The 21,592-nt window shown below is 44.8% G+C and overlaps 1 protein-coding gene across 1 annotated transcript in view; it reads right to left on the bottom strand.

Moving 5' to 3' along the window:
- The window catches only part of OPN3 (opsin 3), a 54,198-nt gene extending 37,090 nt beyond the window's left edge, over positions 1-17,108 (bottom strand). The window contains exon 1 of the mRNA XM_073612262.1: positions 16,781-17,108. Within this exon, the coding sequence (XP_073468363.1) occupies positions 16,781-17,108 (328 nt within the window). The remainder of the gene's footprint in view (positions 1-16,780) is intronic.
- Positions 17,109-21,592: the final 4,484 nt, after the last annotated feature.

Raw genomic sequence — 21,592 nt, 5'->3', positions numbered from 1 at the left:
TCCTTACTAAGGATACTCTGGACATGTTCACCGATTCTTACTTTCAGTTGTCTCTTAGTCTTGCCAATATAATTTTTACCACATGGGCAAGTAAGCATGTAAATGACTCTGGTGGTGTTGCAGTTTATAAAGTTATCAATTTTAAAGCATTTTTTGCCATCGGAATCGGTGAACATGTCCGTACGCTCGACGTATTTACATACCGAGCAACGGCCGCATCTATACATCCCCTTGAGGGGAGGGAGTTGAGTAAGCCAGTTGGGGGTAGAAGATCTTTTATACTCTGAGTGAATAAGGCTATCTTTTAAATTTCTGGAGCGACGAGCGGTCAAGAGTGGTCTAGTGCCTACTATTTTACCCAGGTTGGGAGAATCAGACAGAATGTGCCAATGTTGGTTAAGTATGGATCTAACTTGGTCCCATTGGGCTCCAAATTTGGTGATGATCCTCAGGGGTCCTTGTGACCCATTGGAAAGCTTATGATCTTTTTTCTCAAGCAAGGTAGGCTGATCTGTCTGATTCGCCCTCCTTCTTGCCTCCCTGATACAGGAGTGAGAGTAACCTCTCTCTCTAAATCTATTGTAGAGCTCTCTTGACTCGGCCTGGAAATCATCTTGACTGGAGCAGTTCCTGCGGGCCCTAAGGAATTGGCCCACAGGAATTGCTTTTATCAATGATTTGGGGTGGTCACTGGAGGCCTGGAGAAGAGTATTTGCTGCTGTAGGTTTTCTAAAGGTCTTCGTATCAATCAGACCATTATTGACCGAAATAGTCAGGTCGAGGAACGGAAGAGAGTGGGGATCAAAGGAAAAAGTAAGTTTTATATTTCTGTCATTGATGTTTAATTCATCCATAAAAGTCTGGAGCTCAAGTTCGGAGCCCCCCCATATCATCAAGACATCGTCAATGTACCTCAGCCACAGATGACAGTGGCCGAGGTACATTGACGAGGGATAGACCATCTCCTCCTCCCACATGCCGAGGTGTAGACATGCGTATGAGGGTGCCCAAGGGGCTCCCATGGAAGTCCCCCTGATTTGCTGGTAGAAAGCTCCCAAAAATTGGAAGCAGTTATGTTCAAGTAGAAAGGCGAGAATTTCGCCTATGAATTCATTCTGTTGCCCAAGCAGTGGGAACCTCCTCTCAAGGAAGAATTGAACTGCCCGTAGGCCCCATACATGTGGTATTGATGTATATAACGATTCAACGTCAATCCCTACCAGAAAGGCTCCAGGTGGCATAGTCACAGTCTCCAGTCGTCGCAGTACGTCCCTAGTGTCCTGCACATATGAGGGCAGTTCTGATACGAGATCCTTAATGAGGGCATCCACAAATTTGCCGATTTTCTCTAGGGGACCGTTGACAGCGGAGACTATGGGTCTGCCAGGAGGATTCTTCAGGGATTTGTGGAGCTTGGGGATAATATAGAACGTTGGAATATTGTATTGTTGTATCCGCAGATAGTTGAATTCTTTTTTTGTGATCAGTTTCTCCTCTAGGCCTAGGCTAAGCATGTAATTAAGGGCATTGACAACGGCAGTAAAGGGGTTAGAATGAAGTTTCCGGTAGGTAGATTCATCCATCAGGAGTCTCTTAACTTCAATTTCGTATTGGTCCTCGGTTAGGAGGACCACATTACCCCCCTTGTCACTGCCCTTAATGACAATGCCGGGGGCTTCCATGAGTTCTTTAAGGGCTTTTCTTTCCTCTCGTGAGATATTGTCCAATCCCCTGTATTTCCAGTTTACTTTGGAGAGATCCCTCTTGACTTGTGACAGAAAGAACTCGATAGGTTTATATTTAGAAAGTGGGGGCATTTTGGTGGACTTAATAGTGAGGTTTGCCGAACGTGTTACTACATGTTGTTGATTCGAGATCTCTGTGTCTGAGTCAAGATCGGGGCTCTCCTGCAAAAGGGAAACCAGGGCCTCCAGGGCCTCTCTTTCTTCCGCAGCTAGAGGAGTGTGTGAAGACTCTTCTTTTTGTGCTGCATGCCAGAATTTAAATATAACCTTTCTCAGGTATAGGGATATGTCTTTATAGACTTCAAATTCATTCATCCCAGATCTGGGGGAGAAGGAGAGGCCTCTTTTTAATAGCGACAGATGATGTTCGTTAAGGGGAAATTGTGTAAGATTAACCACTTTCATGTCTGGGGTGGAGCTCAGGGATATTGGATCAGATATCTTACTTTGGTCAGTTATGTCCTGTGTGATCTGTTCCTGAGTTGTCGCTGGCTCCTGCGTGTTTCTCTCACCCTTCCCTGGTGTGGCGGGGACTGATGTGTGGTTTTTTGTCCCTTTTGGTTTATCTTCCCTTTTCCCGTTATGGTGACGGGGCTGTCTGGGGGAAGTGAATCTTTGTCTAAAAAAGTCACTGAAAGTTCTTTATGTTCGCTGTCGCTTTCAGACGAAGAAGGGTGATTACGATTGGTTTTGGAACTATGTTGTCTCCCTCTACTCCTCCGGGATCTACTTCTACCCACATAGATTGTGGGATCGAAGAGGTCACCTCGTTCCAGATCTTGTAGATTCTGTTTAAACTTGTCCTGTTTATGACTTTTTAGATTTTTTTGGGTTCTCTCTACTTCTTTTTTAAGGAGTTCGTTATGTTTATCAAACATAGGATTTGTTTTAAAGGGTTCTAGTAATCGGGCACTTATTTCTATTTCTGCCTTTAGTTCATTCAGCTGAATTTCTTCCTCATCAACTATCATTTGCATGATCTCAAGGCCACGTTTAACACAGCTGGCCTTCCATGCTTCGATAAATCGAGGGGTGTGGAGGTGTCCGGCCGGGGTGACCCGTTCTCTTAGACCGCGCGGTATAATGCGATTCTCGATATGTGATTTTAGGGACGAAATGTCCCACTTTCTATTTAAGAATTTAATAGTTAGCTTTTTGTGGTTTCTGAACAGGGTCTGTAATGAGTCATCACCGTCCTTAGCGACGGATTGTTCATTAGAAAAGGCAGATTGAATCTCCCGTTCAATGTCCTCATCAAGTTGGTATGCCATGTCCCAAAAAGTGAGGGTAGATGTGATGGGATAGTGGGTGACTGGAAGGCGTAAAGATGAAGAAGGTAAAGAGTGAGGAGGGATGGTGGGGGGAGGGGGGGGGGGGCCGGTGGAAGGGAGGTTGGGTAGTTACAGGCTCTCCTGCGGTTAAAAGGGAGAGTGAATGGTACGGACTGGTGTGAGTGACACAGAGTATGGTTCAGGAAGGGAAGTATTAATCCCACAAAATGATTTCCAAACAAAAAGCAAAAGGGGAACCAGTATGAGCTCTGCGCGCAAATATTAGTAAGACAGACTGAGAATGATATCAAACGAGTCTGTATAAATTAAGGGCTACTGCTATCACCTGCAGAGTGTGGGTGTGTTCCTCTGAATTCAAGTAACATATATCAAAAAGGCAAGAAAAAGAGGAATTCTTTGGTGAGGAACATGCAGTAGACAGTTTTATGAATGTAAATTATTTATTAGGATAATCACAATAATCACCAGTCCAAAAAATGTACTGTGAAGACAGGTACCATCACCAATTAAAAAGACAATATTGTCAAAGACATGCGCAGATGGCCACCTCACTCAGCCACAGATTCAACCCAAGCATATGAACTTCATTCATAAATGATGCATAATAGGTAACAGCAAAAAGATTTAGATGCGCCAGTATGCAAAAAAGTCCTTAGTAATCAAAGGAGGGCAGCTGGTTGGGGCATGTAGACTGAGCTTGGGCAATATAAAAGTAAAGAAACCGGCCTGGTTGTAAAGGTAGATGCCTGCTGAGATCAGGAGAAGAGGAGAAGATGCTGGGGATGTAGGGGGTCTGTAGTAATAAACCACCGGATCGTGGGACCCCAGGCTGGGGAACAGCATTAATGGTGAATATACACGCCTGTATGATGAATGTCTCTCTAGCTAGCTTATCGCTAGAGATGTGAGAGGCAACTTGCACCTAACCCGAAGATACACAAAGTAACTGATTCAGTAGAGTGGATGCAGTAGATAGACTCAGGATGTATTAATACAGTGGCAATCCTGTAGCTGGGATACATAAAGGTTAGATCTCACCCGGTGTCAGCTGCTATCCTCTTCAGGGATGGAGGGTGATGATAACTTTCACCATCTCACACGTGTAGATTGCGGGTTACTGGGTCTTCCGCAGGGTCAATTAGGGTGCAGAGCCGTTGACGATCCCATGGGAATCAGAATAGTAATTGTCCTGGTGGGGTGTCAGGTATACAGGCAATGATATGCTTCCTCTTTTCTTCCGTTACTCCGAATATGTGCAGGTAAGCGTGGTAATGCAGGCCGGAGGTTTGGAGAGGCTGGTGGGTGGTTCTACGCCACTGCCAGGACGCTATAGGCAGCGTGATGGCGTCATGCTGACGCGTTTCATCCGGGTCTCGGATTTCCTCAGAGCATGCGCAGTAGAGAATAATGTCGTCTTAAATAACGTCAGAGCGGAATCACGTGGAGGCTTCGGCATCTGGTTGTTATAGCTACGGCGCAGTTTCACTGACAGCCACGCACACATATAAACAGAGCTTAAAAAAGCAGAATAGGGGCAGAGGGAGACCATAAGTACCGAGGCTCCCGGGGGGGGGGGGGGGGTGGGGGGGGTTGGGGGGGGATGGAATAGAGGGAGGGGGGAGGGGGAGTCGGGATGGGGGGGGAAAAAGGGAGGGGAAAAGGGGGGGGGGGGAAAAGAGGGGGGGAAAAAAAAAAAAAAAAAATTAGGGGGAAAAAAAAAAAAAAAAAAAAAAAAAAAAAATTGTGGTGAGGTGAGCAGGGACATGGAAAATGTACCGTCAAAGTGGGGACTCAAGAGGAGAGATTTAGAGAATTAGCCCAGTATTTAAAATTAACATTTTAAGTTCAGAAGGGTACCACGTAGATTAATGTTGGTGTGGTACAGGGGTCTATGGTGTAAGGAAGACAGCGAGATTGCATTCATTATTTAACCCCTGTGGCTGCATACTGTTGGTATTGTATATCCACATCTTTTCCTTTTGGTATAGTATCCTGTCAAAGTCCCCTCTTCTTTGTGGGAGATTGAGCCTATATATACCTTTAAAGGTGAGTCCTGCAGGACTTCCGCCATGAAATTGGAGGAAGTGTAGTGGAATGGGTTGCTCGTCATCCTTACTAAGGATACTCTGGACATGTTCACCGATTCTTACTTTCAGTTGTCTCTTAGTCTTGCCAATATAATTTTTACCACATGGGCAAGTAAGCATGTAAATGACTCTGGTGGTGTTGCAGTTTATAAAGTTATCAATTTTAAAGCATTTTTTGCCATCGGAATCGGTGAACATGTCCGTACGCTCGACGTATTTACATACCGAGCAACGGCCGCATCTATACATCCCCTTGAGGGGAGGGAGTTGAGTAAGCCAGTTGGGGGTAGAAGATCTTTTATACTCTGAGTGAATAAGGCTATCTTTTAAATTTCTGGAGCGACGAGCGGTCAAGAGTGGTCTAGTGCCTACTATTTTACCCAGGTTGGGAGAATCAGACAGAATGTGCCAATGTTGGTTAAGTATGGATCTAACTTGGTCCCATTGGGCTCCAAATTTGGTGATGATCCTCAGGGGTCCTTGTGACCCATTGGAAAGCTTATGATCTTTTTTCTCAAGCAAGGTAGGCCGATCTGTCTGATTCGCCCTCCTTCTTGCCTCCCTGATACAGGAGTGAGAGTAACCTCTCTCTCTAAATCTATTGTAGAGCTCTCTTGACTCGGCCTGGAAATCATCTTGACTGGAGCAGTTCCTGCGGGCCCTAAGGAATTGGCCCACAGGAATTGCTTTTATCAATGATTTGGGGTGGTCACTGGAGGCCTGGAGAAGAGTATTTGCTGCTGTAGGTTTTCTAAAGGTCTTCGTATCAATCAGACCATTATTGACCGAAATAGTCAGGTCGAGGAACGGAAGAGAGTGGGGATCAAAGGAAAAAGTAAGTTTTATATTTCTGTCATTGATGTTTAATTCATCCATAAAAGTCTGGAGCTCAAGTTCGGAGCCCCTCCATATCATCAAGACATCGTCAATGTACCTCAGCCACAGATGACAGTGGCCGAGGTACATTGACGAGGGATAGACCATCTCCTCCTCCCACATGCCGAGGTGTAGACATGCGTATGAGGGTGCCCAAGGGGCTCCCATGGAAGTCCCCCTGATTTGCTGGTAGAAAGCTCCCAAAAATTGGAAGCAGTTATGTTCAAGTAGAAAGGCGAGAATTTCGCCTATGAATTCATTCTGTTGCCCAAGCAGTGGGAACCTCCTCTCAAGGAAGAATTGAACTGCCCGTAGGCCCCATACATGTGGTATTGATGTATATAACGATTCAACGTCAATCCCTACCAGAAGGGCTCCAGGTGGCATAGTCACAGTCTCCAGTCGTCGCAGTACGTCCCTAGTGTCCTGCACATATGAGGGCAGTTCTGATACGAGATCCTTAATGAGGGCATCCACAAATTTGCCGATTTTCTCTATGGGACCGTTGACAGCGGAGACTATGGGTCTGCCAGGAGGATTCTTCAGGGATTTGTGGAGCTTGGGGATAATATAGAACGTTGGAATATTGTATTGTTGTATCCGCAGATAGTTGAATTCTTTTTTTGTGATCAGTTTCTCCTCTAGGCCTAGGCTAAGCATGTAATTAAGGGCATTGACAACGGCAGTAAAGGGGTTAGAATGAAGTTTCCGGTAGGTAGATTCATCCATCAGGAGTCTCTTAACTTCAATTTCGTATTGGTCCTCGGTTAGGAGGACCACATTACCCCCCTTGTCACTGCCCTTAATGACAATGCCGGGGGCTTCCATGAGTTCTTTAAGGGCTTTTCTTTCCTCTCGTGAGATATTGTCCAATCCCCTGTATTTCCAGTTTACTTTGGAGAGATCCCTCTTGACTTGTGACAGAAAGAACTCGATAGGTTTATATTTAGAAAGTGGGGGCATTTTGGTGGACTTAATAGTGAGGTTTGCCGAACGTGTTACTACATGTTGTTGATTCGAGATCTCTGTGTCTGAGTCAAGATCGGGGCTCTCCTGCAAAAGGGAAACCAGGGCCTCCAGGGCCTCTCTTTCTTCCGCAGCTAGAGGAGTGTGTGAAGACTCTTCTTTTTGTGCTGCATGCCAGAATTTAAATATAACCTTTCTCAGGTATAGGGATATGTCTTTATAGACTTCAAATTCATTCATCCCAGATCTGGGGGAGAAGGAGAGGCCTCTTTTTAATAGCGACAGATGATGTTCGTTAAGGGGAAATTGTGTAAGATTAACCACTTTCATGTCTGGGGTGGAGCTCAGGGATATTGGATCAGATATCTTACTTTGGTCAGTTATGTCCTGTGTGATCTGTTCCTGAGTTGTCGCTGGCTCCTGCGTGTTTCTCTCACCCTTCCCTGGTGTGGCGGGGACTGATGTGTGGTTTTTTGTCCCTTTTGGTTTATCTTCCCTTTTCCCGTTATGGTGACGGGGCTGTCTGGGGGAAGTGAATCTTTGTCTAAAAAAGTCACTGAAAGTTCTTTATGTTCGCTGTCGCTTTCAGACGAAGAAGGGTGATTACGATTGGTTTTGGAACTATGTTGTCTCCCTCTACTCCTCCGGGATCTACTTCTACCCACATAGATTGTGGGATCGAAGAGGTCACCTCGTTCCAGATCTTGTAGATTCTGTTTAAACTTGTCCTGTTTATGACTTTTTAGATTTTTTTGGGTTCTCTCTACTTCTTTTTTAAGGAGTTCGTTATGTTTATCAAACATAGGATTTGTTTTAAAGGGTTCTAGTAATCGGGCACTTATTTCTATTTCTGCCTTTAGTTCATTCAGCTGAATTTCTTCCTCATCAACTATCATTTGCATGATCTCAAGGCCACGTTTAACACAGCTGGCCTTCCATGCTTCGATAAATCGAGGGGTGTGGAGGTGTCCGGCCGGGGTGACCCGTTCTCTTAGACCGCGCGGTATAATGCGATTCTCGATATGTGATTTTAGGGACGAAATGTCCCACTTTCTATTTAAGAATTTAATAGTTAGCTTTTTGTGGTTTCTGAACAGGGTCTGTAATGAGTCATCACCGTCCTTAGCGACGGATTGTTCATTAGAAAAGGCAGATTGAATCTCCCGTTCAATGTCCTCATCAAGTTGGTATGCCATGTCCCAAAAAGTGAGGGTAGATGTGATGGGATAGTGGGTGACTGGAAGGCGTAAAGATGAAGAAGGTAAAGAGTGAGGAGGGATGGTGGGGGGAGGGGGGGGGGGGGGCCGGTGGAAGGGAGGTTGGGTAGTTACAGGCTCTCCTGCGGTTAAAAGGGAGAGTGAATGGTACGGACTGGTGTGAGTGACACAGAGTATGGTTCAGGAAGGGAAGTATTAATCCCACAAAATGATTTCCAAACAAAAAGCAAAAGGGGAACCAGTATGAGCTCTGCGCGCAAATATTAGTAAGACAGACTGAGAATGATATCAAACGAGTCTGTATAAATTAAGGGCTACTGCTATCACCTGCAGAGTGTGGGTGTGTTCCTCTGAATTCAAGTAACATATATCAAAAAGGCAAGAAAAAGAGGAATTCTTTGGTGAGGAACATGCAGTAGACAGTTTTATGAATGTAAATTATTTATTAGGATAATCACAATAATCACCAGTCCAAAAAATGTACTGTGAAGACAGGTACCATCACCAATTAAAAAGACAATATTGTCAAAGACATGCGCAGATGGCCACCTCACTCAGCCACAGATTCAACCCAAGCATATGAACTTCATTCATAAATGATGCATAATAGGTAACAGCAAAAAGATTTAGATGCGCCAGTATGCAAAAAAGTCCTTAGTAATCAAAGGAGGGCAGCTGGTTGGGGCATGTAGACTGAGCTTGGGCAATATAAAAGTAAAGAAACCGGCCTGGTTGTAAAGGTAGATGCCTGCTGAGATCAGGAGAAGAGGAGAAGATGCTGGGGATGTAGGGGGTCTGTAGTAATAAACCACCGGATCGTGGGACCCCAGGCTGGGGAACAGCATTAATGGTGAATATACACGCCTGTATGATGAATGTCTCTCTAGCTAGCTTATCGCTAGAGATGTGAGAGGCAACTTGCACCTAACCCGAAGATACACAAAGTAACTGATTCAGTAGAGTGGATGCAGTAGATAGACTCAGGATGTATTAATACAGTGGCAATCCTGTAGCTGGGATACATAAAGGTTAGATCTCACCCGGTGTCAGCTGCTATCCTCTTCAGGGATGGAGGGTGATGATAACTTTCACCATCTCACACGTGTAGATTGCGGGTTACTGGGTCTTCCGCAGGGTCAATTAGGGTGCAGAGCCGTTGACGATCCCATGGGAATCAGAATAGTAATTGTCCTGGTGGGGTGTCAGGTATACAGGCAATGATATGCTTCCTCTTTTCTTCCGTTACTCCGAATATGTGCAGGTAAGCGTGGTAATGCAGGCCGGAGGTTTGGAGAGGCTGGTGGGTGGTTCTACGCCACTGCCAGGACACTATAGGCAGCGTGATGGCGTCATGCTGACGCGTTTCATCCGGGTCTCGGATTTCCTCAGAGCATGCGCAGTAGAGAATAATGTCGTCTTAAATAACGTCAGAGCGGAATCACGTGGAGGCTTCGGCATCTGGTTGTTATAGCTACGGCGCAGTTTCACTGACAGCCACGCACACATATAAACAGAGCTTAAAAAAGCAGAATAGGGGCAGAGGGAGACCATAAGTACCGAGGCTCCCGGGGGGGGGGGGGGGGTGGGGGGGGTTGGGGGGGATGGAATAGAGGGAGGGGGGAGGGGGAGTCGGGATGGGGGGGGAAAAAGGGAGGGGAAAAGGGGGGGGGGGGAAAAGAGGGGGGGAAAAAAAAAAAAAAAATTAGGGGGAAAAAAAAAAAAAAAAAATTGTGGTGAGGTGAGCAGGGACATGGAAAATGTACCGTCAAAGTGGGGACTCAAGAGGAGAGATTTAGAGAATTAGCCCAGTATTTAAAATTAACATTTTAAGTTCAGAAGGGTACCACGTAGATTAATGTTGGTGTGGTACAGGGGTCTATGGTGTAAGGAAGACAGCGAGATTGCATTCATTATTTAACCCCTGTGGCTGCATACTGTTGGTATTGTATATCCACATCTTTTCCTTTTGGTATAGTATCCTGTCAAAGTCCCCTCTTCTTTGTGGGAGATTGAGCCTATATATACCTTTAAAGGTGAGTCCTGCAGGACTTCCGCCATGAAATTGGAGGAAGTGTAGTGGAATGGGTTGCTCGTCATCCTTACTAAGGATACTCTGGACATGTTCACCGATTCTTACTTTCAGTTGTCTCTTAGTCTTGCCAATATAATTTTTACCACATGGGCAAGTAAGCATGTAAATGACTCTGGTGGTGTTGCAGTTTATAAAGTTATCAATTTTAAAGCATTTTTTGCCATCGGAATCGGTGAACATGTCCGTACGCTCGACGTATTTACATACCAAGCAACGGCCGCATCTATACATCCCCTTGAGGGGAGGGAGTTGAGTAAGCCAGTTGGGGGTAGAAGATCTTTTATACTCTGAGTGAATAAGGCTATCTTTTAAATTTCTGGAGCGACGAGCGGTCAAGAGTGGTCTAGTGCCTACTATTTTACCCAGGTTGGGAGAATCAGACAGAATGTGCCAATGTTGGTTAAGTATGGATCTAACTTGGTCCCATTGGGCTCCAAATTTGGTGATGATCCTCAGGGGTCCTTGTGACCCATTGGAAAGCTTATGATCTTTTTTCTCAAGCAAGGTAGGCCGATCTGTCTGATTCGCCCTCCTTCTTGCCTCCCTGATACAGGAGTGAGAGTAACCTCTCTCTCTAAATCTATTGTAGAGCTCTCTTGACTCGGCCTGGAAATCATCTTGACTGGAGCAGTTCCTGCAGGCCCTAAGGAATTGGCCCACAGGAATTGCTTTTATCAATGATTTGGGGTGGTCACTGGAGGCCTGGAGAAGAGTATTTGCTGCTGTAGGTTTTCTAAAGGTCTTCGTATCAATCAGACCATTATTGACCGAAATAGTCAGGTCGAGGAACGGAAGAGAGTGGGGATCAAAGGAAAAAGTAAGTTTTATATTTCTGTCATTGATGTTTAATTCATCCATAAAAGTCTGGAGCTCAAGTTCGGAGCCCCCCCATATCATCAAGACATCGTCAATGTACCTCAGCCACAGATGACAGTGGCCGAGGTACATTGACGAGGGATAGACCATCTCCTCCTCCCACATGCCGAGGTGTAGACATGCGTATGAGGGTGCCCAAGGGGCTCCCATGGAAGTCCCCCTGATTTGCTGGTAGAAAGCTCCCAAAAATTGGAAGCAGTTATGTTCAAGTAGAAAGGCGAGAATTTCGCCTATGAATTCATTCTGTTGCCCAAGCAGTGGGAACCTCCTCTCAAGGAAGAATTGAACTGCCCGTAGGCCCCATACATGTGGTATTGATGTATATAACGATTCAACGTCAATCCCTACCAGAAGGGCTCCAGGTGGCATAGTCACAGTCTCCAGTCGTCGCAGTACGTCCCTAGTGTCCTGCACATATGAGGGCAGTTCTGATACGAGATCCTTAATGAGGGCATCCACAAATTTGCCGATTTTCTCTATGGGACCGTTGACAGCGGAGACTATGGGTCTGCCAGGAGGATTCTTCAGGGATTTGTGGAGCTTGGGGATAATATAGAACGTTGGAATATTGTATTGTTGTATCCGCAGATAGTTGAATTCTTTTTTTGTGATCAGTTTCTCCTCTAGGCCTAGGCTAAGCATGTAATTAAGGGCATTGACAACGGCAGTAAAGGGGTTAGAATGAAGTTTCCGGTAGGTAGATTCATCCATCAGGAGTCTCTTAACTTCAATTTCGTATTGGTCCTCGGTTAGGAGGACCACATTACCCCCCTTGTCACTGCCCTTAATGACAATGCCGGGGGCTTTCATGAGTTCTTTAAGGGCTTTTCTTTCCTCTCGTGAGATATTGTCCAATCCCCTGTATTTCCAGTTTACTTTGGAGAGATCCCTCTTGACTTGTGACAGAAAGAACTCGATAGGTTTATATTTAGAAAGTGGGGGCATTTTGGTGGACTTAATAGTGAGGTTTGCCGAACGTGTTACTACATGTTGTTGATTCGAGATCTCTGTGTCTGAGTCAAGATCGGGGCTCTCCTGCAAAAGGGAAACCAGGGCCTCCAGGGCCTCTCTTTCTTCCGCAGCTAGAGGAGTGTGTGAGGACTCTTCTTTTTGTGCTGCATGCCAGAATTTAAATATAACCTTTCTCAGGTATAGGGATATGTCTTTATAGACTTCAAATTCATTCATCCCAGATCTGGGGGAGAAGGAGAGGCCTCTTTTTAATAGCGACAGATGATGTTCGTTAAGGGGAAATTGTGTAAGATTAACCACTTTCATGTCTGGGGTGGAGCTCAGGGATATTGGATCAGATATCTTACTTTGGTCAGTTATGTCCTGTGTGATCTGTTCCTGAGTTGTCGCTGGCTCCTGCGTGTTTCTCTCACCCTTCCCTGGTGTGGCGGGGACTGATGTGTGGTTTTTTGTCCCTTTTGGTTTATCTTCCCTTTTCCCGTTATGGTGACGGGGCTGTCTGGGGGAAGTGAATCTTTGTCTAAAAAAGTCACTGAAAGTTCTTTATGTTCGCTGTCGCTTTCAGACGAAGAAGGGTGATTACGATTGGTTTTGGAACTATGTTGTCTCCCTCTACTCCTCCGGGATCTACTTCTACCCACATAGATTGTGGGATCGAAGAGGTCACCTCGTTCCAGATCTTGTAGATTCTGTTTAAACTTGTCCTGTTTATGACTTTTTAGATTTTTTTGGGTTCTCTCTACTTCTTTTTTAAGGAGTTCGTTATGTTTATCAAACATAGGATTTGTTTTAAAGGGTTCTAGTAATCGGGCACTTATTTCTATTTCTGCCTTTAGTTCATTCAGCTGAATTTCTTCCTCATCAACTATCATTTGCATGATCTCAAGGCCACGTTTAACACAGCTGGCCTTCCATGCTTCGATAAATCGAGGGGTGTGGAGGTGTCCGGCCGGGGTGACCCGTTCTCTTAGACCGCGCGGTATAATGCGATTCTCGATATGTGATTTTAGGGACGAAATGTCCCACTTTCTATTTAAGAATTTAATAGTTAGCTTTTTGTGGTTTCTGAACAGGGTCTGTAATGAGTCATCACCGTCCTTAGCGACGGATTGTTCATTAGAAAAGGCAGATTGAATCTCCCGTTCAATGTCCTCATCAAGTTGGTATGCCATGTCCCAAAAAGTGAGGGTAGATGTGATGGGATAGTGGGTGACTGGAAGGCGTAAAGATGAAGAAGGTAAAGAGTGAGGAGGGATGGTGGGGGGAGGGGGGGGGGGGGGGCCGGTGGAAGGGAGGTTGGGTAGTTACAGGCTCTCCTGCGGTTAAAAGGGAGAGTGAATGGTACGGACTGGTGTGAGTGACACAGAGTATGGTTCAGGAAGGGAAGTATTAATCCCACAAAATGATTTCCAAACAAAAAGCAAAAGGGGAACCAGTATGAGCTCTGCGCGCAAATATTAGTAAGACAGACTGAGAATGATATCAAACGAGTCTGTATAAATTAAGGGCTACTGCTATCACCTGCAGAGTGTGGGTGTGTTCCTCTGAATTCAAGTAACATATATCAAAAAGGCAAGAAAAAGAGGAATTCTTTGGTGAGGAACATGCAGTAGACAGTTTTATGAATGTAAATTATTTATTAGGATAATCACAATAATCACCAGTCCAAAAAATGTACTGTGAAGACAGGTACCATCACCAATTAAAAAGACAATATTGTCAAAGACATGCGCAGATGGCCACCTCACTCAGCCACAGATTCAACCCAAGCATATGAACTTCATTCATAAATGATGCATAATAGGTAACAGCAAAAAGATTTAGATGCGCCAGTATGCAAAAAAGTCCTTAGTAATCAAAGGAGGGCAGCTGGTTGGGGCATGTAGACTGAGCTTGGGCAATATAAAAGTAAAGAAACCGGCCTGGTTGTAAAGGTAGATGCCTGCTGAGATCAGGAGAAGAGGAGAAGATGCTGGGGATGTAGGGGGTCTGTAGTAATAAACCACCGGATCGTGGGACCCCAGGCTGGGGAACAGCATTAATGGTGAATATACACGCCTGTATGATGAATGTCTCTCTAGCTAGCTTATCGCTAGAGATGTGAGAGGCAACTTGCACCTAACCCGAAGATACACAAAGTAACTGATTCAGTAGAGTGGATGCAGTAGATAGACTCAGGATGTATTAATACAGTGGCAATCCTGTAGCTGGGATACATAAAGGTTAGATCTCACCCGGTGTCAGCTGCTATCCTCTTCAGGGATGGAGGGTGATGATAACTTTCACCATCTCACACGTGTAGATTGCGGGTTACTGGGTCTTCCGCAGGGTCAATTAGGGTGCAGAGCCGTTGACGATCCCATGGGAATCAGAATAGTAATTGTCCTGGTGGGGTGTCAGGTATACAGGCAATGATATGCTTCCTCTTTTCTTCCGTTACTCCGTTACCCCATCCCGACTCCCCCTCCCCCCTCCCTCTATTCCATCCCCATGCCAACCCCCCCCCACCCCCCCCCCCCCCCCCCGGGAGCCTCGGTACTTATGGTCTCCCTCTGCCCCTATTCTGCTTTTTTAAGCTCTGTTTATATGTGTGCGTGGCTGTCAGTGAAACTGCGCCGTAGCTATAACAACCAGATGCCGAAGCCTCCACGTGATTCCGCTCTGACGTTATTTAAGACGACATTATTCTCTACTGCGCATGCTCTGAGGAAATCCGAGACCCGGATGAAACGCGTCAGCATGACGCCATCACGCTGCCTATAGCGTCCTGGCAGTGGCGTAGAACCACCCACCAGCCTCTCCAAACCTCCGGCCTGCATTACCACGCTTACCTGCACATATTCGGAGTAACGGAAGAAAAGAGGAAGCATATCATTGCCTGTATACCTGACACCCCACCAGGACAATTACTATTCTGATTCCCATGGGATCGTCAACGGCTCTGCACCCTAATTGACCCTGCGGAAGACCCAGTAACCCGCAATCTACACGTGTGAGATGGTGAAAGTTATCATCACCCTCCATCCCTGAAGAGGATAGCAGCTGACACCGGGTGAGATCTAACCTTTATGTATCCCAGCTACAGGATTGCCACTGTATTAATACATCCTGAGTCTATCTACTGCATCCACTCTACTGAATCAGTTACTTTGTGTATCTTCGGGTTAGGTGCAAGTTGCCTCTCACATCTCTAGCGATAAGCTAGCTAGAGAGACATTCATCATACAGGCGTGTATATTCACCATTAATGCTGTTCCCCAGCCTGGGGTCCCACGATCCGGTGGTTTATTACTACAGACCCCCTACATCCCCAGCATCTTCTCCTCTTCTCCTGATCTCAGCAGGCATCTACCTTTACAACCAGGCCGGTTTCTTTACTTTTATATTGCCCAAGCTCAGTCTACATGCCCCAACCAGCTGCCCTCCTTTGATTACTAAGGACTTTTTTGCATACTGGCGCATCTAAATCTTTTTGCTGTTACCTATTATGCATCATTTATGAATGAAGTTCATATGCTTGGGTTGAATCTGTGGCTGAGTGAGGTGGCCATCTGCGCATGTCTTTGACAATATTGTCTTTTTAATTGGTGATGGTACCTGTCTTCACAGTACATTTTTTGGACTGGTGATTATTGTGATTATCCTAATAAATAATTTACATTCATAAAACTGTCTACTGCATGTTCCTCACCAAAGAATTCCTCTTTTTCTTGCCTTTTTGATATATGTTACTTGAATTCAGAGGAACACACCCACACTCTGCAGGTGATAGCAGTAGCCCTTAATTTATACAGACTCGTTTGATATCATTCTCAGTCTGTCTTACTAATATTTGCGCGCAGAGCTCATACTGGTTCCCCTTTTGCTTTTTGTTTGGAAATTTTTTCTCCACCAAGTACTAAGTCATGTTTAGCTTGGGGGGTCAAATACTTATTTTACTCACTGAACTGCAACTTATAACATTTGTGTCATGAGTTTTTTCTGGATTTTCTTTGTTGATATTCTGTCTCTATCATTTAAAATACACCTATGATAAAAATTATAGACCCTTCTTTTCTTTGTAAGTGGGCAAACATACAAAATCTGCAGGGGATGAAATAATTATTTTCCCCACTGTAGGTATTACATACAACCACTAAATTAAACAATTTAATAGTAAACCCTCACCTTGTAAAAAAACCCATTAAGTTTAGAATAGAAATGAAAGGCAAAACGTGTGTATAGATATAAAAAACATTATTAAACCCTTTTTTTCACCTTTTTATAAGTTATCACATACCCTCTGTTCTCAGCTGCATAAATGCTAGGGGAGGAAAAACAGCAGCACACTGATCTTCCCAGTGAATAGCTGTGCAGAGGGGGCAACAGAAGTCTGATTGGAGGAGAGCAGGCTGAGTACCAGCACAGCCAGAAAACTGTCCACACTGTACTTTAATGCCTAGTTTGGTCAGTTTTTAATAGGAAAGCAGAGGGACTCACAGGAACACCGGGTATTTCACACAAAGGAAGCAATGCAAAGAGAACAGGATACTTTTTCATACAAGTACATGCTATAGCAGGCAAATATCAGGAATAAGAAATTTTGGGTTTGCATATTCCTTATTATACTACATCATGTGATACTTGTCAGAATACAGTAAAAAATGATCTTACTCACCCAATAGATTTTCACACAATCCAACAAAAACGCATACCTCTTTATCCCAGATCCACTGCCGGCTTACACATGATGCAAAAATAAAACTGACCCCAAAAATTGAGAACACAAAGTCACTGAAGCTGAGATTCACCAAGAGAAGATTTGTTGGAGTCCTTAATGTTTTGAATCTGCAATACAGAATCAGCACTAGTGAATTAGTACACAACCCCAAAACTCCGATTAAAGCCACCAACAGAGCCAGAAAATCATAGGTGTCTTGGCTAAAAAGCTTTTCATTGTCAACTTGTGAGTACACCTTACTGGCATTCCTGATTACATGAAACATGGCTTTAGTTAGCTGTACATCAACTGGATTATAAAGCAGTGACAGCCCTTGGTTAATACATTCTTCTTTTTAGTAAATCCATATTAAGATGTGTCCAGCTTTGCGTGAATTAAGAGGATTGGTCCATAGTAATAATGAATTAAAATCAGTTAAACTATACTGTAATAGGAAAAAATAATTAGTACCAAACTACCCTGTAAACAAGACTGGGTTTGGGGACATGGAGCTTAGTTCATGGCTACTTTTTCATTCTTTAAGTGGAGCTATGGGCAAAATCAAAAATAACATACTGTACTGTATATGATGCAATCTGTTGCTAGAATTTACACACAGGTTTCTGTTTTTCTGAATATTACATGAAACATAGTCTTATTGCCTGTTGATTTTTATGTTGATATGTTTCACTTCCTGTAATAGGGTGACAACCCTGCTTGTTCTGTGAAAAGGTGCAGCAGCATTGTCAGCCTGTAGGCAGAGTAGTCTTAGATGGACATGTAGTTTTAAATGGACTTCAAGTAAAAGAAAAAACAAATTAAAGCCTAACTTCAGCTAAGGATTTACAGCAAAATATTTTTTTTCTTTCTGAAAAAAAGTTTTAAACTATGAATTACAGATGTTCATTGTAGGCACCCCTGCCAGTGTAAAAGGGTTTGCCCCCAAATGAGTTAAAGTGATACTAAAGTCTCTTTTTTGTTAAAAATAACAACCTTGTTATACTTACCTACTCTGTGCAGTGGATTTGCACAGAGCAACCTGGATCCTCCTCTTCTCAGGTCCCTCTTTGGCTCTCCTGGCCCATCCCTCCCGTTGAGTGCCCCCACAGCAAGAATCTTGCTATGGGGGCACCCGAGTTGAGCCGCAGCTCCCTGTGTCCATGCAGACACGGAGCCGTGGCCTGGCCCCACCCCCCTCTCTCTCCTCATTGGCTCACTGACTTTGACAGCAGCGGGAGCCAATGGCGCCACGCTGCCTTCTCAGCCAATGAGGGAGAGTCCCGGGCAGCCGAGACAACATCGCTGGATTGAGATGGGCTCAAGTATTAGGGGGCTGAGGCACACAGAAGGTTTTTTATCCTTCCTAATGCATAAGATAAAAAACTTTCTGATTTTACAACCACTTTAAGGTTACTGACAGACTAGACTAAAATTTCACCTGAAAAAATATCAAGCTTATAATTTTCATATATATATATATATATATATATATATATATATATATATATATATATACTGTATATACACATACATACACACACACACACACACACAGACACACACACACACGCACACACGGTATATACACAATATACACACACTATATTATCAAAATTATTGGAATGCCTGCCTTTACATACACATGAAATTTAATGGCATCCTAGTCTTAGTACGTAGGGTTCAATATTGATGTAGCAGAATCTCTTACATCTTCCATTCTAATGAGAACCTTTGAGGCCACAGACTGCTGACATCCTTCAATATGTGGTTGGCACAGTGGGTGCAAAAATGTTGAAAGTCATTGGGCACCAGACACTTCTTGGATGCAAATGAGGTTTTATTTCTTTTAACAGTCCTTTTTATATTTTGCAAGGGCCAGGACACCCTTAAGTAATTGCGATTTCAATAGACAGACTCCAAGACTTCAATAGGAAGACAGCCGTGCAGGAAAAGGCCCCAGGAAGGTGCCACTTCTGCACGTGCAGGTTTGCTGTCTCCTATGATAACAGTATCTAACACAAAGTTCCTAACACAAAGTTCAACAGTTCTCTCAGCTTCACTACAATGTCCACTTGTAGCTCTTTAGCCCCTTGAGCTCCTGGTCTCTCACTGGACTCTCTGATTCACTGACTCTGAATCCCGTGAGCTCCACAAGGCTTTTGCGGTGGTATCACCCTCAAGCGTGACCCACACTTCCCTGCTGGGTCCCTAGCTTGGCACTCTAGATACCTTTCAAGCTTCACCCCTGCTAACCGGCTCGGTCCCTGGCTTGACACACATGGCTTCTCTGCAAGCGTCACCCCTGCTGGTTGGGTCCCTGACTTGATCACCTCCTGAAGTCTCCGGATTCTCCACCGTGCCCTTTCAGTGAGAATATGGTTCTGGTACTCAGTGCCGGGACAAGGTCATCTAGTGCCTAGGGCAAAGATGCCAAATGGCGCCCCCTCCCTTCCACAAAATGTATGACCATTATGTGTCAGCAAAGAACCCCTCCCTCCCCTCCAAAAACATTTGAGCACTAATCTGCACTACCCCAAGCATTAATTCCCTTTTGCAAACAAAAGATCTCCCCAAACAAAAATTTCCCCTCTTCCAGTACTCCTGCCAGCTTGTAGGTAGGCACTTTCCATGCCACCCCCCCCTCCCACCTCATATGATACTACAGCTCCCCGGGCAGCTGACCCTCCTGCCCACCCCTTGTACCGGCCCTGCTGGTACTTGGTTCAGTTACGCACTGTGGTCCCTGGTAAAGGTGGTTGGTCCCTTCGTGGTGACAGCTTCCCTTCCACCTCCGACCACTGACAGGTTCTACGGCCGGCAGAACCATCACTTTTGGTTGGACTGCAAGCCGCAGTCCCAACCCTGTGCTGCCCTCTTACTTCTGGATAGGCCCTCTCACAGCCTGGCAGCCAGATGCCCCCGGAATAGGGTTGCCACATCATCCCTTTAATTCAGGACACCTATTAATTACACAGGTTCTGTGGCTAATTAAGGTGGTAATTAAACACATTTGGTGCCTTATCTGCATTAAATCAGCCTCAGAACGTGTGTAATTAATATGTGTCCTGGATTAAAGGGATGATGTGGCAACCCTACCCCGGAATAGGTCCAATCTCCAGCCTAGCAGCCTGGGGCAGACAACACACGTCCACCCAGACGGCAGTCCAGGTGGCACAGAACATAGATCACCTGACCTCACCCGAATATATAGGATCTCCCGGGAGGTCAAGGGATTCAAGAAAACCCCTGCCCATTGGCTGAGATACCCCATATACCCATAACCTGACCTTGGGTTGCCCTTTTCATATCTAGTACCACCAAGTTCCTGGCCACCTAGTGGTAGAAGAGAAAAGTGCAACAAGGCCAAACTTAGGGAGAAATCAATAGATTTCTATCAATTAACTGCAGTAGCTACTCCTGACAAGGAATTTGGTGAGGAGCTCCCTGACTAAACCCCAGGGCGCTACATTGAGTTGGCCCACTCTTTGCAGCTATAATAGCTTCAACTCTTCTGGGAAGGCTGTCCACAAGGTTTAGGCGTGTGTCTATGGGAATGTTTGACCATTCTTCCAGAAGCGCATTTGTGAGGTCAGGCACTGATGTTGGATGAGAAGGTTTACCTCGCAGTCTCTGCTCTAATTCATCCCAAATCTATCGGGTTGAGGCCAGAACTTTGTGCAAGCTTGTCATGTTCCTCCACCCAAACTCGCTCATCCATATCTTAATAGACCTTGTTTGTGCACTGGTGCGCAGTCATGTTAGAACAGTAAGGGGCCATCCCCAAACCGTTCCCACAAAGTATGGATAGTAAAATTTACATTGTTTTTCACCGTTGTGTGGGCGTGCACAATTTAAAAGCGTGACATGTTTGGTATCTATTTACTCTATTTACTGGCATCTGTTTACTGACATCTTCTTTTATATTTTACAAAAAAAAGGGTTAAGTATTGCCCTAAAATTTAAAAAACGTGTATTTTTTCCCAAAAACTGTGTTTGAAAAACCACTGCGCAAATATCGTGAGACATAAAAAATTACAAAACACACCCATTTATTCTCTAGGACCTCTGCTTTAAAAAAATATTTAATATTTGGGGGTTCTAACTAAATTTCTACCAAAAAAAAATGATTTTTACATGTAAACAAAAAGTGCCAGAAAATGCCTGGTCTTCAAGTGGTTAAACGTACATCAGGCTTAGGCCTATTCACACTGTCTGTGTTCAGGGCCGCTCACCCACACGTCTGTCAAATTTGGCCAAACAGCTGTGTCTGTGTAGCTGCAGGTTCCCCATAGACTCAAATGGGCTGTCTACATGCAGCCCATTCACAGACGCATGGTCCATTTATGGCCTACAGGTCTCAGTGCTTGTGTGAATGAAGCCTTATTCTACAGTGTGTGTGGTACATGGATGGCCTCTGATTACTAATGTACAGCTAGCCTAACTCACCCTGCTTAGTTTGTCAATATCGGAATTAATATTGTGCCGTGTTCTCATCTCCTGTATTATTCCTCTGACCCAAGTACATTAAATACTTTGGGTTGTCGTTTTTGTACAATGCAAGTCTGGCTCCCTGTATTGATGTTGCCAATAGAGATGGGCCCGATGTTCAAGTCAAACGTTGAACAAACAAACAAATGGGGCGCTCGCGGGAAGATCGCCCGCTGCCGAGCTTCCCATAATGCACTGCGATCTCGCAGTTTGACACTGATTGGCCAAAGCATGCACCTGACCTGTATGCTTTGGCCAATTACACCACAATGTACTGTGAGA

Source organism: Aquarana catesbeiana, linkage group LG01 (assembly GCF_042186555.1).
Source record: "Aquarana catesbeiana isolate 2022-GZ linkage group LG01, ASM4218655v1, whole genome shotgun sequence".
NCBI lineage: Eukaryota > Metazoa > Chordata > Amphibia > Anura > Ranidae > Aquarana > Aquarana catesbeiana.
Note: the sequence above shows the minus strand (reverse complement) of the source record. Positions and strands in the feature narration are given on the sequence as shown.